The sequence below is a fragment of the Aethalodelphis obliquidens genome, unplaced genomic scaffold, assembly GCF_003676395.1.
Source record: "Aethalodelphis obliquidens isolate GAN/ISIS:26980383/991018 unplaced genomic scaffold, ASM367639v1 scaffold80, whole genome shotgun sequence".
NCBI lineage: Eukaryota > Metazoa > Chordata > Mammalia > Artiodactyla > Delphinidae > Aethalodelphis > Aethalodelphis obliquidens.
In genome coordinates, this window is record NW_020838024.1 from 5,801,920 (window position 1) to 5,819,358 (window position 17,439).

The following is a 17,439-nucleotide window of genomic DNA, read 5'->3' on the forward strand; positions in this document are numbered from 1 at the left end:
CAGCAAAGTCATTACAAATAGCTCAGGCCCCTGCTGGTACCTTACCTGTTCCAGGCTCCAGGGGGCTGGGCTTTCTGGACAGCAAGCCCCTCCCATTGGCCATGGGAGGCTCCTGCCTGATGGAGGGCCTGGGCCGGTCACTCCCTTTCTTGATGACCACGAGGACATCTCTGTACAGCTGTGCCTGGTGCAGAACCCTCAGGACATCCCCGTGGGCTAAGCCAGCCAATGAGGCGCCGTTGACTGACAGAAGGAAATCCCCTCGGCTCATGGTCCCTTCCTGAGAAGCTGCCCCCTGAGAAAACACCCTGTGGATCTGGGACAGGAGAGGACAAAAGCCAAGCTCATTTATGACCTCCAGTAAAAGCAAAAGGGCAAATTTGTAGTAAAGGAACTATCTAATGGCAAGTTTTCTAAATCATACACACACTTGGTTTATCAAAAACATTCCGTGTGGCCTTCCCTGGTGGCGCAGTGGTTGAGAGTCCGCCTGCCGATGGCAGGGGATGCGGGTTCGTGCCCCGCTCCGGGAAGATCCCACATGCCGCGGAGCGGCTGGGCCCGTGAGCCATGGCCACTGAGCCTGCGCGTCCGGAGCCTGTGCTCCGCGACGGGAGAGGCCACAGCAGTGAGAGGCCCGCGTACCGCAAAAAAACCAAAACATTCCATGTGAGGAATGGGATTAAAAATGTCAGTACCAGCACCAACACATTTTTACTCTATTCTTGCTAGCATCTCAAATGTGTCTGGCACTCCACGGGGCCATAAGAGTAGAAAGATGAACAGGACCTGGTTTCATCCAAGGAAGGTGGCCTCCCTAGTGATTTCAAAGGCCTTTGAGTGATATAAAATTTTAAGTTTTTGATCTTGAGAAAGAAGTGATTTATAAGCAAATGCAAGTTTTGGTCCGTTAGTTCTAATGTTCTTCCAATGCTTAAACCAATAAAATGTTCAGGTGACTATGAGGACATAGGCAACTGTGTTTATATGTATCATCATCTTAAAGGTCGCTCGCTATGTGTTAAAAGTGAGTCTCTTAATGCAAATCAAAACTACAGTGAGGTATCACCTCACACCAGTCAGAATGGCCATCATCAAAAAATCTACAAACAATAAATGCTGGAGAGGGTGTGGAGAAAAGGGAACCCTGTTGCACTGTTGGTGGGAATGTAAACTGATACAGCCACTATGGAGAACAGTATGGAGGTTCCTTAAAGAACTAAAAATAGAATTACCAAAAGACTGAGCAGTCCCACTACTGGGCATGTACCCTGAGAAAACCATAATTCAAAAAGAGTCATGTACCACAATGTTCACTGCTGCTCTATTTACAATAGCCAGGACATGGAAGCAACCTAAGTGTCCATCAGCAGATGAATGGATAAAGAAGATGTGGCACATATATACAATGGAATATTACTCAGCCATAAAAAGAAACGAAATTGAGTCATTTGTAGTGAGGTGGATGGACCTAGAGTGTGTCATACAGAGTGAATTAAGTCAGAAAGAGAAAATCAAATACCGTATGCTAACATATATATGGAATCTAAAAAAAAAAGGTCATGAAGAACCTAGGGGCAGGACGGGAATAAAGATGTAGACCTACTAGAAAATGGACTTGAGGACACGAGGAGGGGGAAGGGTAAGCTGGGATGAAGTGAGAGAGTAGCATGGACATATATACACTACCAAATGTAAAATAAATAGCTAGTGGGAAGCAGCCACATAGCACAGGGACATCAGCTCGGTGCTTTGTGACCACCTAGAGGGGTGGGGTAGGGAGGGTGGGAGAGAGATGCAAGAGGGGGGAGATATGGGGATATATGTATATGCATAGCTGATTCACTTTGTTATAAAGCAGAAACTAACACACCATTGTAAAGCAGTTATACTCCAGTAAAGATGTTAAAAAAAAAAACACTGTGTCTCTTTGTCAATGATAATGTTATGTACTACTTTTTTCCCCACTTTTCTATTTTTGTTTTGGTGGCAGGGAACAGACACCAGCATTCTTTGAACCCACTGACATGAATTCTGTCCTGATCAAATTCTGAGGCTGCTTCAGGAGTGACTCTTCCGACAGCATCTCGACATTGTCACTTACCACAATTGATTTTGGCTCCACATCTGTCCCTCCTGTCACACTGAATCCCAGACCTGAGCCTTCTTTTTTATTCAAGACTATGAAGTAAATATCTTCTTTATTCTAGTGAAAAGAAACAGAAACAAGTATATTCCTTGTGCCAGAGTAAGGAAGTTCTGATGTCAATCCTCCCACAGTACTGCAGAGCTTGTCACCACTAACCCCAGTGGTTCCTTAGGCACTTCCACACAATACTGGAAGCAGAGGGGCCATCATGAATATCCTGCACTCCTCCTGGGTGGTGCTTATGTGGAGTTCTGAGGGTCCATCCTGTAGCTCTAGAACCGCCAAGAACGTCATATGAACCAGGATAGTGGCAGGGACACGGGACACTTTAGAAGTCATTCTCGGCACCAGACTGTGTGTTCCCAAATCTGATCGTAGCACATAATTCAATCATGAAGGGACTTCTTTACAATTTTCTAAGTCTACAATTGAGCAAAGCCCATGTTGTCAGCAGGAGAGAGAAGTATAGGTGCCAAGAGACAGGACAGGAGCACGTTGAGGCCGTAAGTTTTACGTCCCCCCTTCCACCATGTTCAGCTTATTGGATTTTCGGTGCAATTAATGAACTGGTAGTCATAAAACACAAAGTATGCTGAAAAATAGTACATTAAAACAATTTGTCAACTCATATTGAGACTAGAACATTCTTAGTAAGTAACAAAAGACTGTCCTGTGTTCCAAGCATCAATCAAAAGATTGATGCTTGGAATAAAAGCATTTAACTAAATGCTTAAAAAGATTTTAGAATTAAAAAAATTAGCTGGGCTAATTATTCTGAATTTGGACTTCCTTCACATACATGCTAGATAAGGTTCAGCCTCATTTTAAAGACCTGCATTGCTAGGTTTCCCATGAAGTGATTTATATTCCATCAATTCAAGGTGTTCTCAGACATGCTGATAGAAAAAGAATCTAATAATAACCCTCCAGGATTGCTCTGACAGAGAAAGTGAAAATGTTGGAAGAGAAAACCACCTCTGTATTGTGCTGGGGAAATAAACCAATATTTTAAATAAACAATGTTTAGTCCTATTAAGTCCTAAAGAGTAATCCCAAGCATGTCACACCTCTAAAGAAGTTCACTCAAACCAAAGCTCCATGTGCTAACACTAGAATATCCTGCAGAACCTTGGGGGGCTGGGATTTTGACTTCATGGGCAAGTCCAAGTGTATACATGCTCAGACACTGTTCACTGGAGAGAAGAATGAGGACTACGCTTTCTCACAAAAACAGGAACATGTGGTCTGGGACATGATCTCTCTGTAGCTTCTGGGAAGTTTGATGCTGAAACAAATACTTCTCAGATATTTAAATGCCTTATTGGAGCAAAGACAGTATTTGAAAATGAGACTCTCCTGCATTCTAGGACATATCACCAAAATTCTAATTTATTCAAATCCTTTTTCCAGTTGTGTTTGAGGATACAAGTCTGCTAGAGGCTGATTGCTAGGGCAAGTGTTGCCTCTTTGAGAAACTTAATTAGCACAGCATCAGGGAAGCTAGAAGCACCTCAAGAGCTCTCCAAGGTTTGGGCTTGTTGAAGTCAGAAGAGCAGGGCTGTTTCCTGACTCTCTAATCTCTCACAGCACCTCCAGAGGTCACAGGAAGTCACTGTGTGCAGGGCCATTTTCAACACCTACAGACCATACTCTTTGGAAAAAAGCAAGGCAGGAAAGTTCTGAAGATGGCAGAGAGAGGAGATCTCTACTCACAGCTCCTCTCTGAAATTAACTGAAGACAATAAGAAAAAGAGATAAAGCTGCATTCTGATCAAAGTAGGAATAATCTTCAACACCTGCTGGTGGTGAATATGGACCCAGGCTGAGGGGGTGAGGGAGGCCCAGAAGATGACCGCAGGGTGGCGCTCAGCGCCCTGTGCACACAGTCTCTGCTTTGTCTGTGGTCCCTGACAGTGTGCCTCTCCCTTGTGAGGCTGATTGAGACTTTTTGGTTTTCACCTCATGTCTAACACTGTGAAATGTCTGGAGCAAAGAGCCTGGCAAAGTGTGAACCCACTGAGCCACCTTGACTCAAAATCCCAGAGTAAGGTTTTCATGCTTTGTAACAGAAGGAGGAAGGGAGAGAATGAAATAGTCCCTCGTCCTGAAAGTAAAAAACGCAGTATGTCTCAAGGTGTTTCCTAACTTCACGGACCCAAACCAGGGGCCGAGAATCCAAAGGCAGTGGAAGCTAAAAGGAACTGGTCTCTATTCCATCCCATCTCCTCTCCATTCTGGCCCATCCCTTATTAGATGCCAATGTCACAGCCCTTCTGGATAATATTAGAATTTCTGGAACAGTGTTCTCAGGTGATATCTGTGACCCAGGTACATTACCACTCAAGAAAAACTGTTCATGTTTGCTTTTCTTCTCTGGACAGAAAATATTCATATATTAGGGTTCAAATCTCAGTGAACAGTTCTGAGAAATTAATGTGCTTCAGGGTTAGATATGGACCGTGGTTTCTTTTGTTGTTGTTTACTGTCACATCCAATTTACTGAAAAATTTTACTTGTAATGACTAATCAGCTTCTTTGAAGCTCTTACACTTAGGGCTGGGGTAGGGCTACACAGCCGTTAAGTCTCATTTCCCCAGCAGGTGGCTCCCTTGACAGGTAGTTTATGTCCAGTTAGGTGGACAAAGGTACTTGGTACTTGTGCCCTTCCCCGACAGTTCCAGGATGCCTCGTCCTATTTGCAGGACTCACTGCAGACAAACTCCAGGTGCGGGGGTGGGTAGGGAAGATGGTAACTCGCTGCTGGGGAATTAAAACACCAATCTGGCACCTAAAAATTCAAGACAATCAAGCAACAAGCAAGGGAGACAGAAGTCAGGCTGAGCTGTAGGACTCGCTACACAGACCTCGGAGAAGGGCCCTCCCAGGCCCTCTGAGCCCGTGGCACACGCCTGAGCACCGAGGTGGCAGCGGTCCCCTCTTCCTGTGTTTTCTGTGTTTCACTCACCTCTGATTGTGCTTTCGCTTCCTGAATGAGAGCTAGGACAGTAGATTTTGACCCCGCTGATGACAGAACAGACTGCAGTCTTTGCTGATCCCCCGCTGAGACCAGGAGTTGATGCAAACTAAATAATATATATTTGAAGAACATTAAAGAAAAAAGCAGTTTCTCCATTTTGCTAGGATGCATTTAGAATGATCTTTCTACCATATTGCAGGTATTTTCTGATTTTCACACTCTCTTTTGGTCGTAACTCCCACTCCAAACTGCTTGAAGAATTCTGAATGTTGAACAGGAATTTCATTCACTGCTGATAGCAGTGGGAATTCCTATGGATTTTGGGATCCCTCCAAGATGTTAGGAGACCAATGCCAGAGTTTAACAGATAATTTCAGACATATTAAATATTCTGTAGGCTCCAGCGAAATATTTTAAAACATATTAGAAATTTCCCGTTTGACTCCACTCACCCTCAAAGGCCCCGATTCTCCCCTGAGCGTCGGCTTTCCCTGTCCAACCATCTCCCTCTCTCTCTCTCTCTGTCTCTCTCTCCACTTTTGTATAAGTGCCCTAGCCTATAGAAGCCTCTTTTTAGAGCAACATTTTGGCAAACACTTTTCCCTGCAGGCACTGTATTTTCCCAATAATGATATTAAAACCAAAATTGGAGGCTGGAATAGAAAAGGGACGTTAGTGGAATTTATTCAGTGAAATCTGAATAAAGTCTGTTGTTTAGCTAATAGTGTTGTTCCAATGTTAACTTCTTTCTTTAGACAAATGGACCGTGGTTACGTACGACGTTAACATCAGAAGCAGCTGGGTAACGGGTACAGGGGAAGTCTGCACTATCTTTGCAACTTTTCTATAAATCTAAAACCAGTCCATCAAAAAAAAAGTTTAATTACCTAAAAGGGCAGGGGTGGATACTTACTTAACTGACCAACTTTTTCCGGAAGGCAGATCCTGGGTGGTCTCACCCACATCGCGGGCTGAACTGGGTGCCCCAGGCTCAGTGGCTTTAGGGCTGCTTCCCCCTGGACAGGCCCTGTCCGCCCCCTTCACGGTCCATGAAAGGGCAGTGGAGCCGTGGAGGCCTCCAGCAGGGGAGCCAAGTGACCTCCGGGGGACGATTTCCAGCTCGGTTTTGAAGAGCACAGCAGTCGGCCCGGCCGAGAAGTCCTCGCTGCAGAGCTTGTCGAGGTCAGGCATGCTCAGGGCTCTCAGCTCCTGGAGCTTCGAGCGGGACAAAGGTGAGGCCTGGGTGTGACGCACCGAGCATTTGTTTCTCTTGGCGGGAGAGGCTGGGGTCACCGTTGGGGTGGGGATTCCCGAAGGACCAAGTGATCGCTTCGGGTCTGAATCAGCGCCCTTTTTAGCAGCCTCCCCCGGGCTCTGCCGGGAGGCTGTCAGAGTCATGCTGGACGGGGACTTGGTCATCGGGGGGATGAGGGTGCTGCCTTCACCTTGGCTTTCACTGCAGGAACTCAGGCTGCGTCTCAGCGACCTCGCTGCTGCGTCACTGGAGTGGCCGAGGTTCCCGGAAGCCACGCTGCCTGAAGACCGCCTAACAATGGGAGGCTTGGAGCTTACCGACAGAAACGGGGAGGCCCCGGACTTGGCCGTGGGCCGGTCAGAATTGGCCAGGTTCTCAAAAGACTTGATCCTCTGCTTCACAGAGAAAAATGAGGTAGATTCATGGGGCCAGTTCTGCTCAGAGTAGTAATATCTCCTGGTGACTCTGATTTTGTCTGTGAGTAGGCAGCTTGTTTCCTGCACTGACAGGACATCCCCTTCGTCTGTGGTTGGAAGGTTCCTCGAAGTCTCCAGCAGGGGCTTTACGCTATACACGCCCTGTCCATTAACCAGGCTGAGAACACTGCCTCTGGACGCCCTGGCCTCGAGGAGGCCCCCGCTGGTGGCAGAGAGCTGGCCGTCCCGGGGGGGGCGCCCTGGGCTGTGTAGGGCATGGCCCTCCCGGCCGAAGTGGCTGGAGAACTGGGCCGGCATGGAGTAGGTCCTGGTTGCTGGCCTTGGCGTGAAGTAGGGGTGCTCACCCGGCGCCGGGCCCACGGTCGCGCCGTTCCTGGGCAGCCCCAGGGAGTCTGCCCTGTGCTCTGACTTTCCCTGGCAAGGATCTGCCTTTTCAGCTGGCAGCTGCCGGGAGGGGGAGGAAGTCTGTTTCGCCCTGCTGACAGATTGCTGTGCTCCCTGCTCCACCTGGGAGGCCCGAGACGTGCGTGAGGATGGATGATTTGGGGACGAGTCCACTGACTGGTGACAGAGCCTGAATTCGCTCTTCTCCTGACAGGTGCTCTGGGCCAGGAACTCTCCCTGCCTGTCACTCTCAGCTGGCTTGTCACCATACGCATTCTTGGGCGTCCTTTCAGAAGAGATCTCAATGATTTTCAGCTCGTTGGTCCTTTCAAGGGGCTCACCAGCAATGATTTTGCTTCTTTTGTCGCCGGTCCCTCCGGCCTGGGAGGCTTCTGCTGCTGAGTCCGTTTGGCTGGACGGGGGCTGCTCGCCCTGCCCGGTAGGGGGGACCTCCCGCTTGCCGGCCGCTGTGGACGCGCCACTCCTTGGTGCCGTGGGACTCACCAGCCCAGGGGACGCAGGGGGAGCCTTGCTCTCTGGACCACACTTCGGAGATCTGGGGGCGGCCGGGCAGCCTCGGTCAGGTTCTGAGTGCACAGCCGGGTGGAGCCTACTGCACGCACCTTGTTCAGGAAGGGTCTTGGGGGAGGTCAAGGGCGAAATGAACATCCTGATGCTGGTGTCGGATGCCGAGGGCTTCAGGGAGCCTGGGGTCCCCTGGGGCAGCTTGCCCTCCACACACTGGGGAGGCTGGGGGGCGGCTGCGGCGCTTCTGTCCGGTTCCTCATGGTCACCTGTGTGGAACCGGTGTGATGCCACCTTAGAAAGCACTTTGTGGGAGGCCTGGGGTGAAACGAGGGCTCTCCTGTGCTCTGTGCCCCCGGCCTTCGCCGGGTGAGTGGCTGGGGCCTCGGAGCTGACTTTGCTTTTGCTTTTGATGCTCAGTCTCTTCAGCTTAGGACCGGCTTTGGGTTTCTGACAGGTACTCAGAAGGGTTTCCATGGAGCTCTTCTTAGGCAGGTCTTTATTCTCAAGACTCAGCCGGGGAGGGGGGCTGTCCCGTACAGCCACCCCCTTCTTGTGGCCGGAGCTCAGCGCCTGGTCCTTGGGGTCGGGCCTTCTGGCCGGCATCGTGGGTGGTTCCGTTTCACTTCTGCTCTGCGGCTGCGTCCCTTGGTTGCTTTTATTTATCTCTTTAAACCAGGCCATGATGGGCCGCCTGGAGACGGGTTTCGGCTTTGGCAGCAAGTCGTCCGGGTCTTGAACTTCGGAGATGTGCAGCTTTGCCAGAGCCAGGTCTCTGTTCTCGGGGTCGCACGCCCCGAGGGCGCCCGGGTTTCCAGTGGCGTGAACGTTTGTTTCCTGTTCTTCAGGTGAGGTCTTGTCATCCAGCCAGTCGTGCTCCAAACCATTCACCATGTTAGGAGAGCTGAGGGGGCCTGGGGGCCCGGGGACAGACCTGGGGCCGGGCGGAGGCTGGGCGGCTTCCCCGGGGTCCTCGGCAGCCCGTGCAGCCTCGGGCGTCTCCGGCTCCCGAGACCTGGCGTCCGAGGGCAGAGGCAGCCGTGGAGGGCCCGGGGCTGCTGGGCCCAAGGCTCCCGGCGCGGAGGCGGCGGCGTCCCCGGCGTCCCCCGCCGCCGGGCTTAGGGCTCCGTGCTTCGGTGGCAGGGCTTTGGCGAAGGCAGGGCAGGCGGCCCCCTGGGCAAGGGCAGGAGCGCTGGCTGCGGGTGGATCGGGGGGGCCATTCGTGGCACAGATTTCAACCTGCTCTTCCTCAGACTCCGTCGTGTCTCCCTTGTGAGAAGCCCCATGAGGACGAGGACAAAGACGAGGACGGGACCAGCTGTCCCTGGCGGGAGCTCGTGGGGCTTCGGTGAGCGACTCGGGGTCCGAAGACGAGTCCTCAGCATCTCCGTACATGGACGAGAGGGACGGCTCCGTGCTGTCGCCCAGGCCCGACAGCGACGTACTGTCTTCGTGGAGGCTGCTGAGGTTTCTAGAGTAGCTGCTCAGAAAGCTTTTGTTCACAGTAAAATGTCTGTCGGGATTGATGGAATCCAGAACCGAAGGCTGGTGGGCCCACTGGGGGCAAGGGGCTGGACCGGCAGCCGCGGGCCTCCTCGGGCCGGGGGCCTGGCTCCCCGAGTCCGGGTCCGACTCGGCCCGCTGCGGCCCCGGGGCAGCGCGCTCCCGGCTCAGCCGGGCCCCTTTCCCGGGAGGCGGAAGCCTTGCTCCAGAAGCATCGAGCTCCTCCAGGAGCCTGTCGATGTCAGTCACGGGGCTGCTCCCGCTGCCCCTGGGGCAGCCGGGCCCCGAGGCACCACCACACCCCTCCGGGGCCTTGTCACTCGGTGACGGCAGGGAGGGGCTGGCCCGCGGCGCCCTTGCAGACCCAGAGTCTGTTCCTCGGGGCAGAGCTGACCCCCGGCAGTTTCCAGGCACGAGGGTTCCCGTGGTTTGCAGAGCATCGCTGTGGTGACCCGGAACCCCCTGTCTCTTCTCCAGGGTCGTGAGGTCTCGTGACAGCATGGCAGTGGCCGGAGATGCCCCCTCGGCCGCGGGTCCCGCTCCACTGTGGGCAGCGGCCTTCCGGGTGGCGCGGGGCGAGCTGGCTTCTGGGGCCGCTCCGGTCTCGCTGAGGTCAGGATGAGCTGTGGCCATCATCCCCTGGGATGCACTGTCCTCAGACTCAGGCACCCTGGGTGACTCTGTCTCTCCGGGGTCTTCGGGTTGCCTCGCTGGCCCTGCGTGCGCTGAGGTCTTGCTGTGGTCAGGGTGCACCACCCCCTTCTCCCCTGGGGAAGGGAGGGGGCCTGGGGAGCCGTGGGGTCCTGTGTGGAGAATGTAAACAGAAGGTGGGTGGCACAGGACATACGCGGGGGGGAGGTAAGAAAATAGAAAACCTCTCAATTAAAAAAGTGGAAAACTGTAAACAGCCTCCATTTTTTGGTCTCTTTTAGAAGGACATCCCACAGCCTAAATGTAGGCTTGTTTTTGTCTCTAAAATTACAGAGTGCTCACATCTAACAAATACCACCAAGCTTTAGAAGCTCTAAAATAACTCAGACTGGATGGCAGAAGGAACCTCTGCTTCTGCCCTCTTTGGTTGTTTATAAGAATGGGGGCCGCCAGAAATCCTTCACTTGGGTTTCTGTGCGCCATCTGCCCTCTGATGGCAAACCCCGCAGGAGTCAGGCCGTTGTTCTATTTGATTCTGCAAACCTCTCAGTCCCTGGCTGATCACGTCGGGGTTTAGCCCCATGCCGTGGATTGTGAGCCAGAGTAGAGTAAAACAGTCCAAGCAGGGTACTTGAGGGCCTTACTGCTTCGTGCAGGAGAGGAGGCTAACTGGGGAAAACACATGGAATGCTCCAGACAGATGGAAGCCTGTCCTGAGCTCCAGTGTGTCCTGACCAGGTTCGGGGGTGTGGGTGACCTAGGAGGTAAGATTATCCCGGGAAGCTGTGACAGGAGGGTCCGGACCTGAGTGGGGTTCTGGAGGGATAGTCTGATCAGAGACCGAAGGGAAGGAAGGTGAGGAAGGAAAGGGAGTCAAAGCAGAGAAGCAAGAAAAAGCATGGAATCTCCAAGGCGCAGGGAAAGATGACACCTGCCTAGAGACAGTGGGAAGTAAAGTCATTCCATGAGGTGGGTTCTGGACAGCCACTCTGTCCTGGAGGCTCCTCTGCAAAAGGCCTGCAGGTGCGTGAGCTAAGCTGTCCACCTCTGGCACATGGCATCTTACAATAGATGGGGAAACTGGCATGATAAAGAACATTAGATTTGCATTTTCTTACGAACTCTGGGTCTGAGCTTGGAGTGAAAACCTCAGTCACAATGAAAGCCCTTGCTTTGAAAAGTGTATCTCCCCCAAATGTTATATTCACTCCACATCTCCCATGCAAATCATCTTAATTGCATATGCCTACCCCCTCTGAAGGGGGCGGTCAATAATTAAGAACTAATTATTGGGACTTAGCGCTGCGCTAAGAGTTTTTCATGCACTTAATTTTCCTCCCAGCACTGTGACCATCTGCACTGGAATGGTGGGGAACTGAGGCACAGAGCTGTTAAGCAATGTATCTGGGGTCACAGAGTTCATGGCCAGGGGTCACCCCAGGAGGCTGGCCAGTTACCTAAACCCTGACCTCTGTGGAGAGCACCTGGCAGCAACAAGGCTGGCTCATCAAGACACGCACAGAGACCAGACACAACTTCCCCAGGTCCCCGAGGATGGCCAGGGGCACCACAAGATTCACATCCACGGCCTCCTGTCCTTCTCTGCTCAACCTTTTTGAACTCCCTTCAGCATGACTTTCCTGCTTCTGCTGGTGCCAACCTCGGGGAAAAGTAGCAATGAGACAAAAGGAGGGAATGTAAGGCTGTTTTTCAGGTGATTCACTCGCTGAACAAACCCTAAAATGTTGTTAGCAATTTGGCTTTTGTGCAAAGTGTGTAACCTAAGAGGGTTTTATTTAAGGAGATTAAATTACATGGTGGCAGTCCATGACATCATGTTTCAAAATACTCCTTCACTTGGAAACTCCCCGAATACTCAATAATGGGAAGCACATTGGCTCAGTTATGGCATGTCAGGGGTCGAAGGCCCAGCAACCTTTACAACTGATGTCGTCGGTGTAGAAGGACAGGGAGGGCTTGGTGCAGCTCCCTAACTAGAGCAGGTTACAGGTGTGCCGATAAGCTGAGCCACTGGTGCCGAGGACAGCCTGCCAGGGCCAGAGCCCGTCACGCAGGCCTGGGAGCATCTTGCTGACCTCGGAGGGCTCCTCAGCTATTATTTTCTGTGGATACATGAGGTAAAAAAATATTAATTTTTTACTTGTCCTCTGTGGAGGTTTTTCCTGCCACTTCTCAGTACAACTGATTTCACGTAAGCAGGGTGTTGAGTTTCTGAAGGGCAGAATATGTTTCTGTTTCATCTCGTGCCTCATTCACTAAGGTACATGTCAGAAAATGGGTAAAGGCTGTGGACTGGCTGAAGACAGACACACTCGACATGGAATGAAAACTATGAATTCAGGCACAATGATCTAGTCAAGTTGTTAAATGCAGGCAGCTTTAACTATCATTAACCTGTGTAAGATTTCTCTGCCCCTCAAAATTCTCCGCATATATCGATAACACTTTTGTTAAGGTAACTTCTGCCCTCCCATCCTGAAGCTTAACAAGTGATAAAGTAATCTTACCTGTCCCGGGTTCTTGCCCCTGCTCGGGTACAGCTTCAGGCGGCTTCTCTGTGGGGTGGCCAGCATCCGGGTGGGGCGGGGTACCAGCTGGCCCCCAGTCGGTGGGGACTCGCCCATCCCCAACGGTCAGCTTGTCCAGAGAGTCCTGGCACAAGGACAACTACAAGTCACTGTCAGTGGCTTTCAGGGTGTCTGTGTCCTAAGGCATCACACACAGAGAACTGGTTTGGGAAAGTTCAAAGAGCCCTGGACCAGGAGCCATAAGATTCAGATTCTGGGTTTAAGGTCCAATAGAAATTTATGGTCTTGTCGCTCTTCCTAAACCTCAGTTTTTTCAACTTTAAGATGTGGGTGATTAGGAAAATGCAAATCAAAACCACAATGAGATATTACCTCACACCCATTAGGATGGCTACAATCAAGAATACAGAAATAGGGCTTCCCTGGTGGCGCAGTGGTTGAGAGTCCGCCTGCCGATGCAGGGGACATGGGTTCGTGCCCCGGTCCAGGAAGATCCCACATGCCGCAGAGCAGCTGGGCACGTGAGCCATGACCTCTGAGCCTGCACGTCCGGAGCCTGTGCTCCGCAGCGGGAGAGGCCCGCGCACCACAAAAAAAAAAGAATACAGAAATAACAAGTGTTGGTGAGAATGTGAAGAAATTAGAACCTCGTGCACTGTTGGTAGGAATGTAAAATGGTGTAGCCATTTCCATACTATGGAAAACAGTATGGAGATTCCTCAAAAAACTAAAAACAGAACTACCACATGATCCAGTAATCCCACTCCTGGGTGTATACCCAAAAGAATTGAAAGCAGGGTCTCAAAGAGATGTGTGTACACCTGTGTTCATAGCAGTGTTACTCACAATAGCTAAAGTGTGGAAGCAACCCAAGTGTCCATCGATAGATGAATGGATATGCAAAATGTGTTCTATACATACAATGGAATATTATTCAGCCTTATAAAGGAAGGAAATTCTGACACATGCTATTACGTGGATAAGCTTTGAGGACTTATGTTAAGCAACATAGACCAGTCATAAAAAAACCACAAATGTATGATTCCACTTATATGAGGTACACAGAGTAGTCAAAATCATAGAGACAGAAAAAAGAATGGTAATTTCCAGGGGCTGGTGGGAGGGAGAAACGGGGAGTTGTTGTTTAATGGGTACAGAGTCTCCATTTTGCAAGATAAAAAGAGTTCTGGAGATGGATGGTGGTGATGGTTACACAACCTTCTAAATATACTAATATCATGGAACTGTACACCTTAATGGTTAAGATGGTAAATTTTAGGGCTTCCCTGGTGGCTCAGTGGTTGAGAGTCTGCCTGCCGATGCAGGGGACACGGGTTCGTGCCCCGGTCCGGGAAGATCCCACATGCCGCGGGGCGGCTGGGCCCGTGAGCCATGGCCACGGAGCCTGTGCTCCGCAACGGGAGAGGCCACAACAGTGAGAGGCCCGCGTACCGCAAAAAAAAAAAAAAGAAAAAGATGGTAAATTTTATACTATGTGTATTTTACCAAAATAAAAAAAATTAGAAAAAAGATGGGGATGATAAGACTTGCCCTAACTCATAGAGTTTTAAATAAAGGATAATTAAATGAGATAACAGCTACAACACTCAGCATACAAAAACCTATACAGACCCACAGACATGGAAAACAAACTTATGGTTACCAAAGGGGAAAGTGGGGAGGGGAGGGATAAATTAGAGTTTGGGATTAACATATACACACTACTATATATAAAATAGATAACCAACAAGGACCTACTGTATAGCACAGGGAACTATACTCAATATTTTGTAATAACCTATAAGGGAAAAGAATCTGAAAAAAAATAGGTATATATGGATGTATAACTGAATCACTTTACTGCACAGCTGAAACTAACCCAACGTTGTAAATCAACTATACTTCAATAAAAATAAATTAATTTAAAAAATAAGAAAATGAAGAAAAAAACCCACGAAAGGCTGTATAGAGGTAAGGCCTTATTGTTATAATATTGCATCAAGATATGCAAGACCAGGGACTTGCGGTCCGGTGGTAAACAATCCATGTTCCAATGCAGGGGACGCGGGTTCAATCCCTAGTCGGGAAACTAAGATCCCACATGCCCTGGGGCAACTAAGCCTGTGCGCCACTACTACTGAGCCCACGCGCGCTTCAACTAGAGAGCCTGCCTGCCGCAAACTATAGAGCCCACGTGCTCTGGAGCCCACGCGCCACAACTTGAGAGAAGCCCACATGCCACAACGAAGAGCCCACGTGCCACAACAGAAGATCCTGCGTGTCGCAACTAAGACCAGACACAGCCAAAAAAAACCCCCCAAACCACACAGGATGCCCAGTTAAATCTGAATAATAATAATAATTAAAAAAAGATATCCAAGACCAGAATCAGCTCCTCATTTTGGGAGTTAGGGAGGGACTAAGCTGAATAAATAAAATTAACATTTCAAAATTGCACTTTAGCCAAGTGTCAGTTACTTCATCTTCCTTTCTTCTATCTAATACCTACTGTAAAAAAAAAAGTTTCTAAACAGACTTGCTAAATAGTTAAATCAGATTTATTTGAAATTTACCCTCTGAGTGAAGGAGTCATAAAGTGGCCCAAAGGTGGCAGCAGAGGAAAGGGGTGAAACAGATGGAGTATCTTTTAGCTACTTTTGTAAAAAAAAAAAAAAAATCATTTAGTAAAATATCAATTATCTGCTGAGGGAAATCTATACAGCGTTTAACTCAGTGAATTTTCTGTTTACTAATAAGGCATAAATGTAATATAAAACCAGTAGAAGAGCCTGGAACTCGACAGAGGTAGTGACTGTACAGCACTGAATGCAGCAGGTGCCACTGAACTGGACATTTTATTTTTTTATTTTTTAATAAATTTATTTATTTATTATTTTTGGCTGTGTTGGGTCTTTGTTGCTGCGTGCAGGCTTTTTCTAGTTGCGGCGAGCGGGGGCTACTCTTCGTTACGGTGCGCGAGCTTCTCATTGCGGTGGCTTCTCTTGTTGCCAAGCACAGGCTCTAGAGCGCGTGGGCTTCAGTTGATGCGGCGCGTGGGCTCAGTAGTTGTGGCTCGCGGGCTCTAGAGCGCAGGCTCAGTAGTTGTGGTGCACGAGCTTAGTTGCTCCGCAGCATGTGGGATCTTCCGGAAGCAGGGATTGAACCCGTGTCCCCTGCATTGGCAGGCGGATTCTTAACCACTGTGCCACCAGGGAAGCCCTGAACTGGACACTTTAAAATGTTTAATTTTATGTTATGTGAATTTCATCTCAATTTTAAAAAGTATTCAACAAAAACAGTGGAAGACAATCTATTTGCCAAAAGAGAAAGTTTTGGGTTTTTTTAAGCTTCTAATATTTGAGGGTAAATACCTTATGGCAATGTAGTCTATTTTCTTTTGCATACATAAATAAAATAAAATTTGGAAACTAAAAATTTTGTGAGAAAAATTGAACTTCTTTTGTACAAAAGTTTTAAATGCTGCTCAAAGGTCTTACTGGGGATACTGATTCACAAGTACAAGAGCTCTTATTTTAATAGAAATAAATTATTATGAATAAAACCCCTGATTTGGCTTCATATAGTTATTCAAAACTTGTGATACTTTTAAAAAGAAGGGGTTTACCCATTAGCTGAACATTACATTTTAAACACATGTGCTGGGACTTCCCTGGTGGCACAGTGGTTAAGACTCCGTGATCCCAGTGCAGGGGGACCGGGTTTGATCCCTCGGGTCAGGGAGCTAGATCCCATAATGCATGCCACAACTAAGAGTTCACAAGCCACAACTAAAGAGCCCGACTGCCACAACTAAGGAGGCTGCCTGCCGCAACTAAGACCCGGCACAACCAAATGAATGAATGAATGAATAAATATTTTAAAAAATGACTGAACCTATGACCAAAAAGCTTTGTTAAAAAAAATAATAATAATAAAAAAATAAAACATGTGCTAGTCAGAGGTAATAATGTTTTAGGAGGAGGAAAAGATGTGAGTTTCTACTTTTTCTACAAGGTAAAAAAACCAACAGCAAAACCCCTTCTGCCTAGAATAGCTTTTATGACTTTGTATTTTCTGGCTCTCTTGTATGTTTATACAAACCACTTGAACACACATCTTTATAAATATAGGAATAAAAACTGCACTTCAGAGATACTGTGTTTCTTACAAATTAAAGGTTTGTAACAACCCTGCGTCGAGCAGGTATGTTGGTGCCATTTTTCCAACAGCATTTGCTCATTTCTGTCATATTTGTCTCTGTCACGTTTTGGTAATTCTTACAATATTTCGATTTTTTTCATTATTATTATATTTGTTATGGTGATCTGTCATCAGTGATCTTTGATGAAACTATTGCAAAAAGATTATGACTCACCGAAGGCTCAGATGGTTAGCATTTTTAGCAATAAAGTATTTTAAAGTTATTACATGTACATTATTTTTAAAGACATAATGCTATTGTACAATTAACAGACTACAGTACACTGTAAACATAACCTTCATATGCACTGGGAAGCCAAAAAATTCATGTGACTTACTTTATTGCCATATTCACTTTATTGCAGTGGTCTGGAACTGAACCTGCATTATCTCCGAGGCATACCTGTATAGCCTTATAAGTCGTCTCAGATTCTTTGCTCAGAATGAAATTATTTATGTTGAGGAGACTGTAAACAATGTTTGTTTCTCTTACTCTCTCCTTGCTAAAGTGGAGGTATGTTAAAATTTTTTTAAAAAGGTACAATTTAATAATTCTGGGCCATTCTAACATACTGGTAACAAAGGAGAAACATAAATAATATTAACGTGCATTTAATGTGGTACATTATATGTTTCTAAGTGAACGCATGCCCCTTATTTCATGTGATACTCACAACAAGGGTATGAGTAGCTATAACTATACATCATCACTGTAGAAAGTCTGATAAAATAAGGATCAATCAGAACGTTGACAGCCAGACGTAATCACCATTAACCTATATTTGATGGTCACCCCGACTCTGAGATGA

At 48.3% G+C, this 17,439-nt stretch overlaps 1 protein-coding gene across 6 annotated transcripts in view; it reads right to left on the reverse strand.

Annotated features, from left to right (window-relative positions):
- Positions 1 to 17,439, reverse strand: part of PDZD2 (PDZ domain containing 2) — a 377,132-nt gene that overhangs the window by 10,203 nt on the left and 349,490 nt on the right. For 5 of the 6 annotated variants that reach the window (XM_027092702.1, XM_027092705.1, XM_027092704.1 and 2 more), the window contains 5 exons: positions 12,410 to 12,554; positions 6,040 to 10,033; positions 5,115 to 5,232; positions 2,105 to 2,206; positions 46 to 316 (listed from right to left, as the gene is read on the reverse strand). In XM_027092702.1, coding sequence (XP_026948503.1) covers positions 46 to 316; positions 2,105 to 2,206; positions 5,115 to 5,232; positions 6,040 to 10,033; positions 12,410 to 12,554 — 4,630 coding nt within the window. The remainder of the gene's footprint in view (positions 1 to 45; positions 317 to 2,104; positions 2,207 to 5,114; positions 5,233 to 6,039; positions 10,034 to 12,409; positions 12,555 to 17,439) is intronic. The other variant, XM_027092707.1, reaches the window with a different exon arrangement.